A 22,886-nucleotide genomic window follows, 5' to 3' on the forward strand; every position below is an offset into this window, starting at 1 on the left:
ATATCACTGCTCCCAGCAAGCCCCCCTCCCCTTTCTATAAAGGTACCACTGCTCCCAGCAAGCCCCCCTCCCCTTTCTATAAAGGTACCACTGCTCCCAGCAAGCCCCCCTCCCCTTTCTATTCAGGTACCACTGCTCCCAGCAAGCCCCCCCCCTCCCCTTTCTATAAAGGTACCACTGCTCCCAGCAAGCCCCCCTCCCCTTTCTATAAAGGTACCACTGCTCCCAGCAAGCCCCCCTCCCCTTTCTATAAAGGTACCACTGCTCCCAGCAAGCCCCTCTCCCCTTTCTATAAAAGTACCAGTGCTCCCAGCAAGCCCCCTCCCCTTTCTATAAAGGTACCACTGCTCCCAGCAAGCCCCCCTCCCCTTTCTATAAAGGTACCACTGCTCCCAGCAAGCCCCCCCCCCCTCCCATGTCTTAAAGGGAAACTAAACTGAGAGGGACATAGATGTTTCCTTTTAAGCAATACCAGTTGCCTGGCAGTCATGCTGATCTCTTTGGCTGCAGTAGTGTCTGAATCACACACCTGAAACAAGCATGCAGTTAACCCAGTCTGACTTCAGTCAGAACACCTAATCTGCATGCTTGTTGAGGGGCTGTGGCTAAAAGTATTAATCTAGAGAGACAGGATCAGCAGGAGAGTCTGGCAACTGGTATTATTTTAAAAGGAAAAATCCATATCCTTCTCAGTTTATGTTCCCTTTAAAGTGTCCCTCTTTCTCATCTCAAAAAGTTGGGAGGTATGGCTGCAGCTTCTAGCATCCCTGGTCCAACACCCCTCCGCTTGCAAGCAGGAGCCAATCACCACGTGTGTTGATTTCTACCCTCACGCAATGCTGTGCTTGCCCACAACACATCACTGAAGAGGTGGGAACAGTGTCAGCGGCCCAAACTCTTTAGCACCTGTACATACTAGTACACTTCTGTCCGCTTTTCAGCAACACGTAACAATCTGTAACATTGATGTGCTGATAAAAAGCGGACAGAGGCGCACCAAGTGTAGCTGGCAGTGGGTTTGGGGTTTTTTTTGGGGGGGGGGGGCGTATTTTTTTATACTCGCCCTGGGAGCAATTTCATCTAGAAACTGCACTGGTTTTGTCATTGGGACTTTTTTATAAAGCATAGCGGCAGCATTACTGATCTTGGTTTTGCTTTCAGGATTACAAGACGTACCTGGACTTTGTCTTGGCACTGGAGAACAGGAAGGAGCCAGCAGCCCTGCAATACATATTCAAACTCCTTGACATTGAAAACAAAGGATACCTGAATGTGTTCTCTCTTAATTACTTCTTCAGGGTATGTTATTGTAAACTAATAAGGAAGATGTTTTAATGTACACATAAGGAAGAAACCTGGAGAAAAGTACATCTCAGTGGTAACAGAAGCACACATCTTCCAATAGTGAATTACTGGGCAGAGGTCCCCCATAAGGAAGTTTAAAGCAGACCTTAAAAACTTGCTCTCTGCTCTAAAAGATAAGCAACAGCATAATAACCTTTAGGACTTGTTCACACTACAAGAGCTTTTCTAAGCACTTTTGTGATTTTTGAAAGCTCTTGCTAATGTTATCCTATGTATGTGTTCACACTGGAGCGATGTGACTTTGTAAAAATCCCCCATAGCATTGCATTAGCAAGAACTTTTACAATCTCTAGCTCTTAAAAAGCTCTTGTAGTGTGAATCAGCCCTTAAAGAAAAACATTTCTTTTCTACAGATTACAGAACTGCTGCAATAAATCTGCAGTGTGTCTTGTTCCTGGCTTCATGGAAGCAGAGACAGGGTTACTTTACCATCCTGTGTTTACAGAATATCTGTGTCTGCCGAGACAGCCACATTTCTGTGCTGACACAGCTGAGAGATCTAATTACACTTGTGATTACTTACAGACGAGGAGGAATTAGATAGGCTCTTCTCTCTAAAAACGCACAGGGTGCATTTCTCTGTTTTCCTTGTCCTGTGTAAGAGTTCTGGTCCACTTTAAACAGAAAGATGGATTAAGTGTATTGGCTAAGCAAATTGCATATATCTTGCATATTAACGGGCTAATCAAAATATGCAGATACGTATCACGCAAAACTGTTTTTAATGTTTTGTAGATATAGCATGTCAATAAGATCATTGCAAGCCTGGCGTTTTCTCATACCTTTTGTGATCAGAGCATTTTTAGCAGTAATTACATTTGGTGATGGTCAAGTAGATGCAAATAGTTGATGCACATTTTATGCAAATTTTATGTACCTTGAAAATGAACTAATCAAATTTTACCTCAGTAGGATTTGATTGGTTCATTTTTAAGCTGCATAAATTTGCATCAACTCGAAGTTATTTGCATCTACTTGACCTTCATTAGTTAGATTCAACTCTATCACTTTCAAAATGCTGCATACTCTAATACAGAATTTACACTGTAGGGCTAATGGTAAACATTACAGTTCCAACAAAAGCACCGCTCAGATCTAAATGTCATCCAATCGATACTGATTTATATCCACAGGGACAAAGAGGTCACCCTATAAAGGGAAGGTACTGCACATTGTGCCTCAATCTGCCAATAATAATATCAGTGTGGCCACCGCACTGCAAACAGGGTCATGCCCACTCTGGGAAAAACATGCTTTAGGGTATGTAAACTCCTCCCCCACATGGGTTGCACTCACCATATAGCCACTTGTCACAATGCTCATCAGCCCTTCTATGATCTGGGCAAGGGACTTCTTTAGAGAGGAGCTGTCAGCCATATATCTCAAGAAAAAAAACACATATATAAGTAGATAAATACTTGCTCTACTTGCATAACATATGTATTGCACTGTCAATTTTTTGATTTTAGTGATTTTTCTATAGTAAAAAAAATAAAAATAAAAAAAAGAGAAAATCCTTCTTAGGATTCTACATTTTAACTGTCTTGAAGCCAATCCTGATGTCATTTCCTCCCTTACTTTTCTCTGCTTTATTGTGTATGTATTGCCTACCCTCCTCCCAGTCTTCCGGTACTCCCACCCAGCTCTGCAGTAGAAAGTGCATTGTCTCAGCATGAGAAATATTGGCCAATCGGAGAGGAACAGAGGTATGGGAGTGGAAAACAGGAGGGAAAGAGGCTTCAGCCAATCAGGCTGCATTGGTTAAGTCTGAGAGGAAAGCAAAGAAGCAAATAAACACAACCCAGCATGCCCTGCAACTTCCTTTGTGCGGCAATGTACAAAATAAAGAGTCAGGTAAACTGGGGACTGATCATTTATGAACAAGAAAAGTAATAGTGATTTTAACTTTTGGATTGCCTGGTTAGCATCGTTATTACTTGTTTACCAGATAAAAATAATTTATTTTTTATTTTATGCCTGACAGTTACACTTTAATACAATGTAGAAAAAGTGTACAAGCTTATCTGAACGGGTACCACTGTCCCCCCATGGTCAGATCAGGCAACACTCCTCCAGCGGTCAGCTTGATGTCAAAAGCTTGATGTCGTACATAGATCACTGATGTCAAACTCAAATACAAAGTGGGCCAAAATTGAACACTGGGACCTAGTTGTGGGCCAACCTCAATGTCTTCTGGCCACCTTCCTCCCTTATAAAGTTCCCTGGTGTGTAGTGACTCCCCTCCAACCCCTATACAGTTTACCGGTGTTTAGTGGTCCTCCTCCCTCCCCTGTATGTTTTCTGGTGTCTAGTGCTTTCCCACTCCCTCCCCCATATGGCTTCCCTGGTGATCTAGTGCTTCGCCTCCAAAATAGCTTCCCTGGTGGTCTAGAGAGGGCCAAACCTAATGCAAAGTGGAAACCACTTGGGGCCAAACTTAATGGCTCTGAGGGCCAGATTTGGCCCACAGGCCGGAGTTTGACATGTATGACGACATAGATCAACTATTAGTTTACTTTACCAAGTTAAAGAGGGAAAGTTGTGTTCCTCCTGTGTGAGTCAGTCTGTGTGATTTGAGCTGTAGGTTTGTATCACCACAGATTTCTTTCTGCTGGCTTCAGTAGTAAATGTGAATTAATCAAGTCTGTTCTTGGGAAATTACCTGTTTTCTTCTGTGAAGCCTTAAATTGCAGTGTCCATATTTTATTATGTTCTGCTATTTTCTCCATATTAGGCAATTCAAGAGCAAATGAAGATACATGGACAAGATCAGGTCTCTTTCCAGGATGTAAAGGTGAGAATCCAAGTATTTCTAACAAACTTCATCCTAATTCTGCCTCTAGACCAGCCTTTCTCAACCTCTTTTTACCCTGGAGGAACCCTGCAAATAACTTTTGGATCGCAAGGAACCCCTGCAAACAATTTTTTGATCTCGAGGAACCCCCGCATTTATTTTGCAGGAGGCATGGTCTTTAAAAGTAGGTGTGGCTGTTTATTTCACTACTCCCTATTACAGTGCCACTCATTATACTGTCTCCTGAGCCACCAATTTAGTGCTTCTTGTTACAGTACCACCTATTATAATGTGCTCTATTATACTTCCCCCACGATAGGGGAAAATGCCAAGGAACCCCTGCAGAGTGCTCAAGGAACCCTGGGGTTCCTGGGAACCCTGGTTGAGAAAGCCTGCTCTAGACAGCTCTCCCTCTAATGAAATGTGGAAGGAGAAGTGAGGTAAAGGATACAACATCCAGGTGGTTTGGTGCTGAAAATTAACTCTGATACCTTACAACCCCCTCTCCACCAATTGACCTACATTCGCTCCCTAACCTACCCTGACATTAGTAGTAATAACTATTATCCTGACATTTGTATAGAGCTTTTCTCCTGCTGGAATCAAAGCGCTTCAGAGATGCATCCACTAATGGCGCACTCAATAGGCCACCTTGCATTGTTATGCAGTCTTGCCCAAGGACTCCTCACTGACTAGGTAACTGCTTACTGAATAGGAAGAGCTGAGGTCTCCTATGGATCCATGGATTGAATTATCTCACAGATACAGGCACATATCCACCCAGCCATCTACATGGTGCAAAGGGGAATGTCATTCACCAGACCAGGCTACCTTCCGTCATTGTTCCATGTCACTCTGACTGATCTGTGGCTACGCAGTTCCGTATACGGTAAAATGTAATACACTGTGCTTTCTGATGCCTTTCTCTCATGCCCAACATTAAGGTTTTCAGCAATTTGTGCTACATTTATTGCTTTGCACACAATCAATACACACACCGCATCCCCTGATTTCATAACAACATCACTAGCCTTTCTGTAATACATCATAAACATTGTAACTGCATGATGCAAAAGTAAACAAAAAGAAAATTACATACCGTACACACACACACACACACACACACCCCTCACCCACGCATAAGCTGCCCCAATAGTTTTATCCTAAAAAAAAAAAAGGCCCAAAGCTATTTCCCGCCAATTGGCCGACCCTTCCCTCCCCCCAAGGTTATGCTGTGGTCCCCCCCCCTCCTTTCCATGCAGAATGCTGATTTTTAGGTGCAGAGTGCGCATACAAGAATGCTTTAGCATATATAGCCACCTGTCCTTGCTCCAGCTTGCTTCCCCTGGAGTCCCGTGTAGCTAGAGTTCCAGGCTTACTGTCATGTGACCGCAGCGAGTCTGGAGCTTTAGTGTCCAGTTTGGAAAGCTGCCAGGAACACTAGAGTAAGCACACCGGAGGGAGGACAGGTAGCTGTACATGCTGCAGCACATTCCGCAGTGGACTAAGCTTATGGGGGCCCACACACGTCACCCGCACTTTATCCCCACGGATAGGCTGACACCCCCAACTTTTCAAAAAGTCAGCTGTGATCCTATCCGAGATGATATATGGTACTTATACCAGTTCCCACCCAGGCATCTATTACCAATCTAATTTTAATGTAAAGAATGTTTGATCCAATTGATATGACAGGTGTAGTAGCAGAACTCATGTCAGCCCTGCAGAACACTGTTATTTCATGGTTTACAGTGTGACATTGGGTGTGCGTTTTTAGATAGATTGCACTGTATGTTTTACACTGGGCTCTGATGAAAACTGTGCAGCCCTGCTGGAAACTTGAAGCAGATGTAAATAGAACTGAAAGGAACATGAGCTGAGCTTCCTTGTTGGATCAGTGAAGCTGTCGACCAGTACAGGGGCTTGGAGGGTTAAAGTTAGGGACGTTTTCCCGGCACTGGAGCCTACCTCCAGATCCTGTATCAGCAGTAGGACTCCTCCCATAACTCTGGTAACAAAATAAAAAAAAATCATGTGCTAACTTTGTATGTTCTCATCTTGTGCTCAGTTACCGTAATATTGCTGAGATTTACTTCAGGCTCCATTTAATCCTTTACTTACCAGGAAGTAATTGTTAATATAACATTTTTAACCTTATGCAAAATTGAAAATACTCTTTATAAAAACAAAGTAGAACAATTTCCTACATTTTTTTTCCTAGTGTATAATAAAATGTTGGCTAGAGCTTCACTTTAAAGGACCACTGAAAAATCATAACATTTAAAATTTATATAAACATATAAAAAGTACTTTTTTCTTCCAGAGTAAAATGAGCCATAAATTACTTTTCTCCTATGTTGCTGTCACTTACAGTAGGTAGTAGAAATCTGACAAAACCAACAGGTTTTGGACTAGCCCATCTCCTCATGGGGGATTCTCAGGGATTTCTTTATTTTCAAAAGCACTCAGTGAATGGCAGTTTCTCTGTCTAACTGCCCAAAATAAGTGTATGTTGAGCAGGCAGGCTGGCCAGCATCTTTGTATAAATCCTTTTTAGGTAGTGTCTTTATAAAGAATAAAAGCCATGCTGAGATTCCCCTATGGAGAGATGGACTAGCCCAAAACCCTTGGGAAATGTCCAATTTCTACTACCTACTGTAAGTGACAGCAAAATAGGAGAAGTAATCTATGGCTCATTATACTACTCGGGGAGTAGCATACTACTTATTTGTACGTGTCTACATATATTTTAAGATTTTCGCGACAGTGGTCCTTTAAACACATTACAAGGAAGTGGCCAAGCAAGAACGCATTGTACAAGAAGGTGTATGCGTTCTTCTCTTTCTGTTATTTGCTGTTATACATGAAATGTCAGGTTAATGTTTTACTGCTGAGGAGTCCCGTGAGGTTGTTGATTTCCTGAAGTTGATTGGTGAAGTGTTTCCACAGCAAACCTCTTATTCCTGCTTTCACTCGGTGCTTGTCGGTAAATCCCTCTGCTCAGAGAGGAGTGCTTGGCGTTAATGGAGGCATTGTTAGATCTGGTAAATTATTGATGACCACCAGATTCGAGCAGAGATCTGATCTTATGTGGGCTGCTGGCTTTCTGTTGCTATTGCTCCTGTCACACGCATTGTTTGAAAAACACAAATAAAATGCGCCTTGTAATTAAAAATACACATGCTTAAAAAGTTACACTGAGGATGCCCTTGCTTTAAGCTGGCCACTAACGGTCCAATTTCTAGCGAAAAATCGTTTGAGCGATCAGAAATTCTGATCGGATTGGTTGTAAATAATCTCCATTGGTGGACACAATCGATTATGAATGAGTGAAAAAAAATGTCGCCCGAATGAATTTTCGTCGAACGAAAATTTGGATTTTCTTGGTGGTCGTGATAGATAGGAAGCAATGATTGGTTAGTTGATGGTGTAGTGAACGATTTTTCGTCCGATCAGAATTTCTGATCGCTCTAACGATTTTTCTCTAGAAATTGGACCGTTAGTGGCCAGCTTTACTGTGATTTGATTGGCTTTATCAGTCATCAACAGTGTAGTAAATAAAGTTGATTGTCTAGTGGCCCACACACTGCAAGCGAGATCCTATGCGATGCTCCTTCATTAATCCAGCTGAACAATTTTGTGGCTACATACTCTGAAAACAGAAATAGATTCAGTGTCAGTCTAAATCATGTGAACAGTAGCCAAGATCTTCCATCCTGCCCAAATGAATAATTTTGTAGATTAGACAATTTCCATCTTTCAGATTGGAACATAATCGATTCTCCCACAATCCTATTTAATAAACCAATGGTCCATCCAACAGGAAAATCGAGTAATGTATGAGCACCTTTATTCCTTTTATGTGAAGGATTGTTGTGGGACACCATAGCCAGCAGAACCGCGAGACAATGACATTTTTTTTGTTTGTGTTTTTTTTATTGCATACCATTGTTCACCTGATTTACCACAAATCAAACAGTGTATGGCCAGTTTTAGAAATCAGGGCCCATATGGAACAGGCAAAACCTAATCAGTACTTCTTAAAGAGAAACTCCAACCAAGAATTGAACTTTTTCCCAATCAGTAGCTGATACCCCATTTTACATGAGAAAGACAATGATTTTCACAAACAGACCATCAGGGGGCGCTGTGTGACTGATTTTGTGCTGAAATCCCTCCCACAAGAACCTCTGAAGACCGCGGTACTCCTGGCAAACAGCCACAATGTAACAATGTTCAGAGACAGGAAACAGCTGTTATTAGCTGTCTAACAGCCAGAGCAGCTAGAAACAGCTAAATAACCTGCCCACAGTAACAATGTCTCCATGTAATAAATGTCAGAATGTGAATCTGGGAGAGGAAAGATTTTACAATGAGCAAACACTGACTAAATCATTTATACATAATTATGGTAAAAAATGAAGCACTTTTTTTACTACATTATTTTCACTGGAGTTCCTCTTTAAGGTGGCCATACACTCATCAGATTAGCAGCAGATAGATTTCTTATCTATCTGATGTGTTTAGGAACATTTTTTAACTAGGATTATAATTCCAATAGATTTCAGTTTGAAATCTATTGAAAATCGATCTGATGGCATTTTTTTGCCATCAGATTTCCATTAGGGCCAATGCAAAATGCTAAGCAATCTCAACAGATCGACCTAGATTTTCCACCCTGCAAGATCGATTGAAATCAATCGAAATCGGCCGACCAATTTGCAATCGACCAATCGATCGGTCAATTTTGATCGATCAATCAGCCAGAATATCGGCTGAGTGTATGGGCCCCTTTAGGCTATGAACCCACTAGGGCGTTTTGGGCAGCATTTTGGGATTGCCAACAATCGCCAGCGATTCCAAGACGCTTTGCCAATGTGAGTAGGAGGGGGGATCCATTAGTCCGATTGAGTCTATAAGTGCTGCATAAATCGCTTATCAAAGCGATTATGCAGTGCTTTGAGGGGGGGAGCAATCACGTTTTAAATAAAACTTTAAATACTCATCCAGTGTCTTGATTTCCTTCTTCTGTCAGTAGCTCCGCCACCTAAAGGAAGAGGTTACAGGCACTTCTCTGATTGGTCCTAGAGAAGCACCTGCGACCTCTTCCTTTAGGGGGTGGGGCTACGGACAGCATCAGGAAATCGCAAACGCTCTAGGAATTGCTGCACACAGAGCTGCGTCGATTTGAAAGTGCTGCAGCGATTCCTAGTGGGTTCCAAGCCTTACACCTTGTTAAAGTGGATCCAAGATGAACTTTTACTCATTGCATAATTGTGGTCCTTTCCTATTGTTTATAGGGCATTCCTCAAGCCAAATACTTTTTTGTTTTTGTTTTAATACTCTAATTCCCTATAAACGAAACAAGCCACGCCCACAGGTTTTCAGAGAGCCAAGGCACTTTCAGACAGTAGCAAGGGCTCATGGGAGCTCAGTCTGGGCAGGAGGAGGGGGAGGTATTATTAGCCAGAGATTTCAGAGGCAGAGGGGAGGAGGGGGGGGATTAGATTTTTTTTTTTTTTGCTCAAGATGCAGATAAGCCTGCCTCTGTGTAATGTTTACAAACAACATGGCTGCTGTCATTGTATCACAGGAAGAAATAATCATATTCTATTAAAGCTGTGTGCAGCTAGATTTGCTGTGTAAACTATCTAAACTTTAAGATCTATAGACACGTTACTTGTTATAGTTAGCTTTTCATCTCTGATCCGCTTTAATAACCATTAATTGTTTTGTAGCCAGGACATTTGGAATCCATATAGTTGCACTTTATCAATCAACAGTCTGAACAGTGTGTATATATTCTGTTGACTAAGCTTTCATTTGTAATATACCTGAAGGAGACTACGTACCTGAAAACTAGTCTTATAAAACGTTTGCAAATTAACCACTAATATTTTTGTCTTCCTATGTATTTCTGTTAATTAACTCTGTACAATAATATCTTTATTTATTGAATATCTAGAAAACTATATTAGTACATGGAAAGGAAATGAGCAGCGCTACTTTAAAAACAGATAAGTGCCTACCTGCAAGAGAGTGCAAGCCCCACTTGTGGGATAAAATACACACCTAGCATACACATAACCTGTCTACCACTGGAGGATGTTGGTTTCCTGTAACAGCTTGCATGCAACTTGTTAAGTACTTACCCCTCCCACTGCGGAGAAGTCATCCTCGATGGGAGGGGACCTAACACTAACTAAATCCTAACCTATGCATAGCCTGGGTGCGCCACCAAGTAAAATTGAAAATTGCGCAAAAGGTGGATCAGCGCATCACCAGGCCGCCTCCGAATGGCCTCCAATCAGAGGTGCGCTGAGCCTCCCCAGAAACTGCAAACGCACCTTGAACCCAGACAGAAGCTCTGCATATACACCAAAGGGAGGTGGCCTGGTGATGCGCTGATTCACCTTTTGCGCAATTTTCAATTTTACTTAGTGGCGCACCCAGGCTATGCATATGCATAGGTTAGGAATTAGCTAGTGTTAGGTCCCCTCCCATCGAGGATGACTTCTCCGCAGTGGGAGGGGTAAGTACTTAACAAGTTGCATGCAAGCTGTTACAGGAAACCAACATCCTCCAGTGGTAGACAGGTCATGTGTATGCTAGGTGTGTATTTTACCCCACAAGTGGGGCTTGCACTCTCTTGCAGGTAGGCACTTATCTGTTTTTAAGTAGCGCTGCTCATTTCCTTGCCGTGTACTAATTTAATTTTTTTTTTTTTTTTTTTTTGGTCAGCTGCTCCCACTTAACAGCCTTGCTTTTGGTGTACAGGGAGTGCAGAATTATTAGGCAAATGAGTATTTTGACCACATCATCCTCTTTATGCATGTTGTCTTACTCCAAGCTGTATAGGCTCGAAAGCCTACTACCAATTAAGCATATTAGGGGATGTGCATCTCTGTAATGAGAAGGGGTGTGGTCTAATGACATCAACACCCTATATCAGGTGTGCATAATTATTAGGCAACTTCCTTTCCTTTGGCAAAATGGGTCAAAAGAAGGACTTGACAGGCTCAGAAAAGTCAAAAATAGTGAGATATCTTGCAGAGGGATGCAGCACTCTTAAAATTGCAAAGCTTCTGAAGCGTGATCATCGAACAATCAAGCGTTTCATTCAAAATAGTCAACAGGGTCGCAAGAAGCGTGTGGAAAAACCAAGGCACAAAATAACTGCCCATGAACTGAGAAAAGTCAAGCGTGCAGCTGCCAAGATGCCACTTGCCACCAGTTTGGCCATATTTCAGAGCTGCAACATCACTGGAGTGCCCAAAAGCACAAGGTGTGAAATACTCAGAGACCTGGCCAAGGTAAAAAAAGGCTGAAAGACGACCACCACTGAACAAGACACACAAGCTGAAACGTCAAGACTGGGTCAAGAAATATCTCAAGAATGATTTTTCTAAGGTTTTATGGACTGATGAAATGAGAGTGAGTCTTGATGGGCCAGATGGATGGGCCCGTGGCTGGATTGGTAAAGGGTAGAGAGCTCCAGTCCGACTCAGACGCCAGCAAGGTGGAGGTGGAGTACTGGTTTGGGCTGGTATCATCAAAGATGAGCTTGTGGGGCCTTTTCGGGTTGAGGATGGAGTCAAGCTCAACTCCCAGTCCTACTACCAGTTTCTGGAAGACACCTTCTTCAAGCACAGGAAGAAGTCAGCATCCTTCAAGAAAAACATGATTTTCATGCAGGACAATGCTCCATCACACGCGTCCAAGTACTTTACAGCGTGGCTGGAAAGAAAGGGTATAAAAGAAGAAAAACTAATGACATGGCCTCCTTGTTCACCTGATCTGAACACCATTGAGAACCTGTGGTCCATCATAAAATTTGAGATTTACAAGGAGGGAAAACAGTACACCTCTCTGAACAGTGTCTGGGAGGCTGTGGTTGCTGCTGCACGCAATGTTGATGGTGAACAGATCAAAACACTGACAGAATCCCTGCATGGCAGGCTTTTGAGTGTCCTTGCAAAGAAAGGTGGCTATATTGGTCACTGATTTGTTTTTGTTTTGTTTTTGAATGTCAGAAATGTATATTTGTGTATGTTGAGATGTTATATTGGTTTCACTGGTAAAAATAAATAATTGAAATGGGTATATATTTGTTTTTTGTTAAGTTGCCTAATAATTATGCACAGTAATAGTCACCTGCACACACAGATATCCCCCTAAAATAGCTAAAACTAAAAACAAACTAAAAGCTACTTTCAAAAATATTCAGCTTTGATATTAATGAGTTTTTTGGGTTCATTGAGAACATGGTTGTTGTTCAATAATAAAATTATTTCTCAAAAATACAACTTGCCTAATAATTCTGCACCCCCTGTATATGCAGAGCTTCTGTTTGGGCTCAAGGTGCGTTTGCAGTTTCTAGGGGGGCTCAGCGCACCTTTGATTGGAGGCCATACGGAGGCGGCCTGGTGATGCGCTGATCCACCTTTTGCGCAATCTAGAAAATGTATACCTGGTTTCAAATCAAAATTGATTTAGATTACTAAATGGCTTATGATGTGTAATAACAAGATAATGTAATGCCAAAGGCAAATGAGGTCGTTAGTAAATTATGTCTATGGCCTGACATGTTTTCTTTCTGTTCCAGGATGAAATCTTTGACATGGTGAAACCAAAGGACCCTTTGTGTATCACTTTACAGGATCTGATCCAGAGCAGCCAAGGAGATACAGTCTGCAGTATTCTCATTGACCTCAATGGTTTCTGGACTTATGAAAATCGAGAAGTGCTGGTGGCTACTGATGGAGAAAGCCCTGCAGATATTGACGATACATAACGTACTGATGGACTGATACTTATTTCAGTGCTCCCCAGTCATAAGTCTCTTATGTGGCAGGAAAACGTTTAATACAGGAACAGAAATGTGAGCACAGACGGTGGAAAAACACAACAGTGTTATTGAATGCATGGTTTCTATATAAACTGTAAAGGGAATCTGTCAACTTTTGTCTCTGTTTCATCCATTTCGCCTATCCAGTGCTGAAAGCTGTGATTAACCATCTCAAGGGACTTGTGCTAGCTGCATGGCAGGCATGTAACACCACCTGTGCACTATACTGGAAATAATGCCGAGGCCAGAAAACAGATGATCAAAGCCGCTCTGTTAGATAGGAATATCAGTGCCAACAGGTAGAAAAGGCTCCAGTCTGGACTCTCCTCTCAGGCAGGTAGGAGAGCTCTCGCAGACGAACATATATTCCTTTGCCTGCAGATGTTCCTTGCCGCTTGGGCTTCGGTGGAAATAGCGGAGCCTGTTTGGGTCTTCTCTACTGCGCAGGCGCAGATAGCTCGCACCTGCTCACTGCTGCTTGGTAACTGTTTGCTGCTGCTTGTAACTGCTCACTGAGCACGCAATTCAGCCACTGTGGAAAAGGGCCCTTAAAGAAAACGCTCATGCACAATTTCTTCTTTTTTGCTGGCCATGCGCGGTTTGCAACTTGCACATTTGCAGTTCATAATCGCTCATGCATGGGTACTTCTTCTGGATCCTTCAACTGAAAGGGCCAGTCAAATGTAAAGAACAGGGAAAGGGATTGATCAGCAGCAGGTAATGTAGCCCACACAGTGTCCCCAATACTTAAAGTGGTCTGAAACTCAGATTATGTACAGCCTTCAATGGATATAGATTTTTTTTTCTTCCTTTTAAAATAATGCCAATTGCCTGACTCTCCTGCTTATCCTGTGTCTCTAATACTTTTAGCCACAGCCCCTGAACAAGCATGCAGATCAAGTGCTCTGACTGAAATCAGACTGGATTAGCTGCATGCTTGTTTTAGGTGTGTTTCAGCCACTACTGCAGCCAAAGAGATCAGCAGGATGCCAGGCAACTGGTATTGTTAAAAAGGAAACCTCTATATTCCGCTCGGTTTAGGTGCATTTTAAACCTACTACCACAAAAAAAATGTTGCAGAACAGCATTCAAGCAGTTAAACACAGCATGTTGTTCTTTAATGGAAAGCTCCCTGCAGTAGAAGAGGTGATGACATTATTTTTTGTTTACATTCCGTTCTTCCTACAATTAGCTACAGACAGACGTGCTGAAATGGAACTGTACTGAGCTTACAAGCAGAGACATATGAGAAATTATAACTAGATAGCTGCTGTATTTATATATTCAAATCTATGGATAAAATGCAATGGCAGCTTTCAGAGCAGATAAACGATTTTTGGAACTTGTAATTTGTGAACAGATCATATTAAGTGTGCACAAAAGCAAATATGTTAACTAAATGGGTAATAAAAAGTAGGAAAACACATTTTAATTAAATGTTATGTCAGAGTTTTATTCCACTTTAAACTAATGGCCAATTAAACTCTAAATTGAACAAGGCAATTGATTATAGCAATCATGTTGAATATTGTAAGTACTACCTTAGACAATGAATGTCTTGAACAAAAAGTTGTGTGTCTCTGCTTGTCTGCCATGGTGTACCTATCCATACAGGGTACCTCTCCGGCTTGGCTGGTTTCCATTTAGCAATTTAAGGTCTGGGGTGAATTCACCAGCTGTCAGCTGCTCTTGTCTGCCAGCCAGGAGTTTGCTAGCGCTCTGCACAGGCAGTAGACTGGCATGAAGTTGCATCTGAGCATGGCAGTTTCATTCCCGGGCACTAGCTGCCAGGCAACTAAACGCTGCCATTCAGCTGCATGTAATTACAGCCAAATGGCGCTTGTGGTTAACAAGCGTGTTCAGCCACGTGTGGAAAAGAGGCCTTATGATTGATCTCCCCCATTTCTTTTAAAGAGGAACTCCAGTGAAATGAATGTAATAAAAAAGTGCTATGTTTTTACAATCATTATGTATAAATGATCTCCGATTTACATCCTGACATTTATCACATGGTGACATTTTTACTGCTGGCAGGTGAGGTCAGTGGAAGGAGATGCTATTTTTTTTTAATTTTTTTTTACAGTTGGAAACAGCAGTAAACAGCTATTTCCCACTATGGAACGAGGTTCAGACCGGAAACTGCCAGGACCATGGTCCTCACAGTTTCCTGTGGGAGGGGTTATACCACTATATCAGCCACACAGAGCCCCCTGATGATCCATTTGTGAAAAGGAATAGATTTTTCATGTAAAAGGGGGTATCAGCTACTGATTGGGATGAAGTTCAATTCTTAGTCACGGTTTCTCTTTATACTACAAGTCCCACCTGCATATGTACAAACATGGTTTCTACAGGAATGCTGGGAAATGTAGTCTATGGCTTGGCTAGAGGTCCCTCACTCCTCCCTAAGTCCAAAGCCAGAACCGTGCCCAATTAGGACTCGAAACGCCATGCTGTTTGTTATACTGTTGTACTACTGCCATTGCCATGCAATAAATATTGGATATACATCCGTGGAGGGTTGAGTCCTAATTGGGCACGATTCTGGCTTTATACATATGACTAGCCTGCCAATCTGCTGAATCTAAAGAGGAAGTGAGTTGTACCAGAGTGGCAAACCTGTATCGTACACATCGTACACACATACTTCATTCACTATGTTGCCTCTACTTATACTTCTCGATTCCTGTTAGAATTTGCCTTGTTTATTTGTGTATTTAGTTGAGCTTTAATGCAGCTGAGGATAAGGAAGGTAGAATTAATTACCACCCAGTGTCTTATATAAACCTACACAGTATGTCATTTATAAATAATCATATTTTCAGTTGAAATTCTTTTATTTTGGCATAAATGTTACAAACTTCAGTATACAGGATTATCAAAATGTATCATTGGTAACAGAAAAGTATAATCCTACTGCAGAAATTCTAAATATTTATGGAAACTGGTACAAACAACCAATCAGATTTTGCTTGCCATTTTCCTGGCTACACCATTGTCCTTGTAAGTTTGTACTAGGCTTGATAAAGGTGAGCTGCAGTATACATGACAGATTAGAATTGTCACATAGACGCAGCGTTCCCCAACCCTGTCCTCAAGGCCCAGCAACAGTGCATGTTTTGTGGAAATCCACAGAGGTAGTTAATAAGCTCTGCTGAGACACTAATTACCTCACCTGTGCATGCTTGTGGTTTTCTGCAAAACATGTATCTTCAGTATTAAAAGGTATTATTTTTTACAAAACTTTTTTTTCTACCTATGCAAAACATGTACTGTTGGTGGGCCTTGAGGACAGGGTTGAGGAACTCTGAGTCATAGAGAACTGCCTTATTTGATGCAGTTTGGAATCATCTGTGTGATAACTGGCGCCAGCTACCTTTCTATTAGTTGAATTGCAGCATCTGTTTTGTTTATTATGAAATTGACATATTAAGAAATATCCATCTTTATAATGCTGTATTTATTAAAAGAATGTCATTTTGATCACTGGTGAGTGTTTTAATCATGAGTATTGTAAGAAGTGACTTGCAATTCCATTCACTTGACTAGAGGCGTACATGGTTGGCTATGACCATTACTTCTTGCTAGCCTAGAAAAAATGGCAGTATTCAACAGTAACAAGAGGGATATGGAGGCTGCCATATTTTTTCATTTTACGCAATACCAGTTGCCTGGCTATCCTGCTGCTCATCTGCCTCTGATGCATTTAGCCATAGAACCTGAACAAGCATGCAGCAGATCAGGTGTTTGACATTGTCAGATCTGACAAGATTAGCTGCATGCTTGTTTTAGGTGTGCGATTTGAACACCACTGCAGCCAAAGAAATCAGCAGGATGCCAGGCAACTGGTATTGTTTAAAGGACAGCTGAAATGAGTAGAATATGGAGGCTGCCATATTTATTTCCTATTAAAGTGACAATTTGTGGCAGAGGTTGTGAACCAGGTGTTTGAAATCTCTTCTCCATTGCAGAATATGGCAAGCACCAGAATGAAAGTGGCAAATGCTGTGAGTAAATATGGCAATTGTGGAATATGAGGGTAGTTTTTTTTTTGAGAGAGAGAGATTTGCACTCATAAATGTCAATTTGCTGACAAGATCACCACTTTTATTACCATGGCGATCTGAAAGTGCCAGTTTTCACCTGACATAATGGTGTTCTTCATGTGGATGATAATTTCCACTTAGGCTTCTATGGCCTAGTGCACACCAGAGCGGTTCGGCTGCGGTTTGCGATCTGCTTGCGAGTGCGGATCCGCTAGGGTAATGTATTTCAATGGGCTGGTGCACACCAGAGCGGGAGGCGTTTTGCAGAAACGCATACTCCCGGGCTGCTGCAGATTTTGGATTGCGGATGCGTTTCTGCCTCAATGTTAAGTATAGGAAAAACGCAAACCGCTCTGAAAAACGGCACTTCAGAGCGGTTTGCCAGGCGGTTTTTGTTACAGTAGCTGTTCAGTAACAGCTTAACTGTAACAATACATGAAATCTACTACACCAAAAACGCTTCACAAAACCGCAAAATGCTAGCTGAAACGCTGCATTAAAAGAAAAAGCGTTTCAAAATCTGCTAGCATTTTGCGGATCTGCTAGCGGTTTTTGGTGTGCACCAGGCCTTTGAGTAGATTCATGAAGGTTCTACTAAGCCAGGAGGCACAAGCGATCTGTCCTAAACTGGACTTTGAGGAGGAGTGTGCAACCTTTGCCTGCGTCATATCAGAACATTGTAAATGCTGCAGAGAAGTTTGTGAATACATCTATTATAGTGAGACATTTCTCACAAAAAGGTATATTTTGTAATAAAACACAGGATAAATAGGATGGAGGTCTCAGTGTGGGTGTGTCCATGCAATGGCATTCCCCAAACTGCCCATTTACAACGCTTTAGTAATCTTTCTAGGTTGTAATATTACTTAGGTGAAGGTTGCCATGTAATAGACCAGATTTGCTGGACCACTGAGGTCATAGCTCAAAAGAGTATTACTAAATCAGAGTGTGAGGGCATTGCTGAGATGTGATACTGTGTTTCCCAAGTCCAGACAAATAGAACATTTTAGGCTAGTTACACACCGGGACGTTGCGTTATAGTGGACATTATGGTCGCATAACGTCCCTTAACGCAACGCCTGCCGGTGTTGGTAGATGACGTTGAGTAAGCCGCGTTAAGCGGCTCTTTCCGCATTAAGGCAGTGAGAGTGGCGCTGATTGGCCAGCGGGACCACGTGATGCGGCCAATACTGAGCATGTGCAAACAGTCTAACGCGGCTTAAGCCGCTGGAACGCTATAGTATGCTGCACGTTCTGAAGAACGTGCAGCGTTACATGTAACGCAACGTGGGCAGTGTGAACAGCCCCATTGACTTTGTATTGCTGTGAGTTGGGGAGCGTTACAGGCTGCACTAACGTGCGCCTGTAACTTCTGTGTGGAAGCAGCCTTAGAGTAAGAAACCATTTACTGGCTAACTCAAAAGAATAAGAGTGAGTTTATAATTAGAGGCAAGCCCTGTAACTAGCCTGGAGAAAACTCCAGGCTCCATGCTAGCTACTGGTCTTGCCCCTGAAAGATTGTTACGCACAATAGCCTTCTGCTGGATAAAAACTGAGATTTTTGGCCGATTTACTGTCAGATCGATTATTTCCAACATGTCCGATTTGCTTTCTGATCGATTTCCTATTAAAGTTAATGGAAAACTATCGGAAAATACCCGGAAATCGATCAGGAAGCAAATCTGACATGTTGGAAATAATCGATCTAACAGTAAATTGGCCAGAAAATCTCAGTGTGTACCCAGCATAAGTCCTTTCTCCTCTCATTGCCCAGACCATCTAATCTATAAATATGTAATCCTAAATCAGACTTTTGTAAATTAATGTTACAACATTTTGGCAATTGATCTGTATTAGAAATATAATCTCTCTGCCTACTGATGCTTAGATATGTATAAGACACCCTTTCAGAGGCAGCTCAGTAAACAAGTTCGGAGTCGAAGACAAAACATATTGAAAGTTTGTTCTTAATATTTAGTTAGGCAGTAAGTACCATTATCCTTGTTAAATACAATCTGGGTATGGTTACCACACTACAATACTCTACTGCTCATAACCCACATTGACACCAAGCACTCCTCTTGTCTCAGAACATATAATTAATATAAATATAAATATATATATATATATATAATCTCAGAACATATATAGCAGATCTCTGACCAGGAAAGGACAGCTTTCTTCATTCCTGTTTACACAACACAGAATTGCAGCAACCAGGAAGCATACAGCAGATTTCTGATGAGCAGGACTGTTTGCTTTAGTTTCTTCTATAAAGCTCTGGCTGCAGGGACTGTTTCATTTTCCACTCAATCATAGCTTATTAATATGCAGGCACATAAAATGCTTGGAGCTTGTTTTCCTATAAAGATACTGCTGCTTGCACTGGAAGTCTGGCCAGAGGAATTAGTGAGACCACTGAGAATAGCACACATGGAAAACAACATTCATTTGGTGTTACTGTTATGGATGGGAAAGAAAATGCACACACTTTTTCACAGCATCACTTTTTATGCTTTAGTTTGCTTCATTTGGGTAATTGTGTTGCTTTGCCAAATAAAGAATGATCAGTTGTAGCAGCAGAGTCAATGCAATGATGAAAGAGTGTTTAAAGATGCTTAAAGTAAACCAGAGATCTTAACAACTAACTATTTGATACTTACCCAGGGCTTCCTCTACTCTATAAACAATTCTAAGTCCCACGCTGTCCTCCCGTGGTCTGCTGTTCAACCACGGATAGCTTGCCCGATCAAGCCATTACCAAACCATGTATGACTATTTAATAAAATGTGTTGTGTACAGATGTATAATGCTAACTATATTCTTCCCTATACCATTAACAGGATCAGTGTAGCATTTTCTCCCTTTGACAAGAATGTGTCTGTTCAACAAATGTTCCAGAACTGTTACCCAGAATGGTCACTTACAGTAACAGATAGATAAAAGTGAAGATACCTTCAGAGTTCTGCATAGCCTCTAACTGAGGCATAGCTGTCAAGTCCCACCTCTACCCATATACTTAGACATAAGGAGGATATGGCTACAAGTTAGGGATGATGAATGAGATACAAATAATTTATCCTTGCATTTACATTTCATGTAGAGGTTATGCAGCTTGACCTTGGACCAATAAGAGTTAAAAGGTAGTTATTCTAATGGGTCCAATGTCAAGCTGCATATAGTGTACATGAAAATTTTAATGTAAGGAGAAATTTGTATCTCATTGACCATCCTTAGTTGCTATAGTAAGGATGAGCTTCTGAATGTGTTGGAACAGAAACACAGCCTTCATACGTGTGGGGGCTAATGGTGTTAACTCTGTGGCTGCGTTCCACCATTTAAGATACATGCGGCTGTGCACACTCAGCTTCAGAATAAGCTAGGTTTTCCATGCAAAGCGGTCATTAGGCCATGCACCTCTGGCACCTTTCTCATTACTGCTTCCGGCTGTGAAGGAGGAAGGATGGAATACAGAGTTGAGCGAGGTGGCAACTACAGTGGGTTAACCTCCCTCTGCCACAACTCACATGTATAAAGCCTCAGTTTCTGTTCCAACACATTCAGAATAGAGATTCGTGTTTGTAAGCTATTCCTTAGTTGCTAGGTTGTAGCCAAGTAGCGTTCCCAGACTAGGCCTGCTATTTCGATTTTGCTGGGTTTATGGGTGAAAATAAAGAGGTCAAACCTATGTTAATTCACCTATGCATTAAAGGAAACCTGAGATGGGTCAATATAAAAAGATACATACCTGGAGCTTCCTCTAGCCCCCTTCAGGCAGATCGCTCCCTCACCGTCCCTCCCAGGCCGCCTAGATCATCTATTCGGCCCATAAAGTCCTTCAGTCAGGGGCATACTGCACTTTTGTGGCCTGGCCACACGTGCACTTCCATCACCGGGAACGTGATGGAGGGGAGACGCTGCAAAACTGCGCATGCTCCCACTGGCCCCAACTGAAGGACTTTTCGGGCCAAACAGCGGAGGATCCAAGCTGCGCAGGAGTGGGCCAGGGGAGCAATCAGCCTGGAGGAAGCCCCAGGCATATATCTTCAAACACCCAGAGGAAAAGATTTCTCAACAATTAAACCCCATAAAATAGTGCAAAAATAAAAATGGAGTGCTCAATAAGTCGTAAAAACCCAAGAAAACAAACTTAAATAACGATTGACAGCTTTTTGTATTGATATTAATGATACCCTCAAAGGTCTTTCTCATACATTAGAAAGCAGTTGTTTAGGGCTCAGTGTGTACATACATATGCATACTTTATACAGATATTACATATTTATAAACCCTGTCTATAGTACAGTTTAATAAAATATACACAAAGTATCTTTATAGCAATATTATTCCCTTAACTTATTATAAACAGACAAGTTTATGGACACACTTTTGAAAAGAAAGCAAAAAGTCACACATATATACATGCAGGCAATAAGATGTTACACGTATGGAGACATCACACTGTAGCTCAAAAAGGTCCGGACATTACAGATTCTATAATCATGTGAACATAGATTTCCCTGGGTAATCAGTGTTATGGTTTTAATATGACAAGAGATGGCCAAGGAGATGGAAATAATTGAAGTTGATGCGTATATTATGGCAATGCATGCAGGTTGAAAATGGAGCAATCAAATGCAGCAGAGGTTGCATTTGATTGGTCCATTTCCATGCTGCATAAAATGACCACAACTTTTGCATTAACTGACTTACATGCATCTTATCGGCCATTTCTAATTATTACACAGTGTAAAGTGTGTTGAAACGGGACAAGTTATTTTACCAAAGGCACCATTTTGAATTTGGCAGGTGTAGCTTTTCCCAGTAACAGTCCAGGCCCACCTCCTGCTAGGTGGGGACAGCAGACAGTTCCTGCTTCTGTGCCAGATTCCCAGAGGCCTCTTCTTCCATCACAAAGCTAATGTTCACAAAGGAGGTGGCGGCCTCAGGCTGCTGTGTTTGAGCATTGCTCTCATTGGGTGGCTGCTGCTGACTGCACTGCTCCTGGTACTGCTTCTCAGCTTGCTCTGACATTTCATTCTCTTCCTCCTCCTCTTCCACCTACACTCCAGAAAGACATGGGTCATTGTTATAAGGTCAGCTGTATTTTAAGGATTCTCAGTGATGCTTCTGCTGGGGAATGCATTTCTTACAGCTACTAATAAGACCATTTTAATCATTTAACTCAGGAGTTCTGAGTTACACACTTAACAGTAAGTTGTGATGTGATTATTCTTCAACTGCACTGCAATGTTCCAGAAAAAAATGCATCACACTTCAACAGTATGATGCGGCCATTATTCACACAACACATTTCGACAGATTATTTTTACTTGAGGAACTTTACTGAATGTAAGTTAATGATTAAAATTGCTCACACTTTACAATATTCATTTACACATTATGTGGTCATGGTGTGCCCATTGTAAGATCTTTCCTCAACCTGATTTACAGTGTTACATTTATCACAGGTGGCGACATCTTTACTGCTGGCAAGAAGCATCACTGCAGAATGTTTGTGTTCCGAAGTGAGCAGAAACAACATCTGGTCTCCCAGAGTGCACTGGGAGGAGTATTCTGCATAACGAAATAGCCTAGGCTAAACATCAATGGGAAGGCAGGGTAACATAATATATACATACAGGATGTGTTTCTGATGCTAAAACTAGGATAATTACCGTAACATAAAATTGGGTATCCTGAATAATGTATTACATTCTACTATCCGTCGTTGTGGTGCCTCTTTAAAAAGATCACCTGAGATAGTCGGCTGCAGTCAGCAAAACACATTTGGTAAAAAGGGTATTTGTCCAATGACGTGACTTGACATCCT

At 41.7% G+C, this 22,886-nt stretch overlaps 2 protein-coding genes across 3 annotated transcripts in view; one reads left to right on the forward strand and one right to left on the reverse strand.

Moving 5' to 3' along the window:
- PPP2R3C (protein phosphatase 2 regulatory subunit B''gamma) overlaps positions 1-16,490 on the forward strand; it is a 68,440-nt gene extending 51,950 nt beyond the window's left edge. For both annotated transcript variants that reach the window (XM_068253862.1, XM_068253861.1), the window contains exons 12-14: positions 1,162-1,299; positions 4,100-4,159; positions 12,765-16,490. In XM_068253862.1, the coding sequence (XP_068109963.1) occupies positions 1,162-1,299; positions 4,100-4,159; positions 12,765-12,953 (387 nt within the window). In that variant the 3' untranslated portion in view covers positions 12,954-16,490. The remainder of the gene's footprint in view (positions 1-1,161; positions 1,300-4,099; positions 4,160-12,764) is intronic.
- Positions 15,826-22,886, reverse strand: part of FAM177A1 (family with sequence similarity 177 member A1) — a 57,142-nt gene continuing 50,081 nt past the window's right edge. Inside the window, exon 5 of the mRNA XM_068253863.1 lies at positions 15,826-22,114. Coding sequence (XP_068109964.1) covers positions 21,902-22,114 — 213 coding nt within the window. The 3' untranslated portion in view covers positions 15,826-21,901. The remainder of the gene's footprint in view (positions 22,115-22,886) is intronic.

This window comes from Hyperolius riggenbachi, chromosome 9, assembly GCF_040937935.1.
Source record: "Hyperolius riggenbachi isolate aHypRig1 chromosome 9, aHypRig1.pri, whole genome shotgun sequence".
Classification (NCBI taxonomy): Eukaryota; Metazoa; Chordata; class Amphibia; order Anura; family Hyperoliidae; genus Hyperolius; species Hyperolius riggenbachi.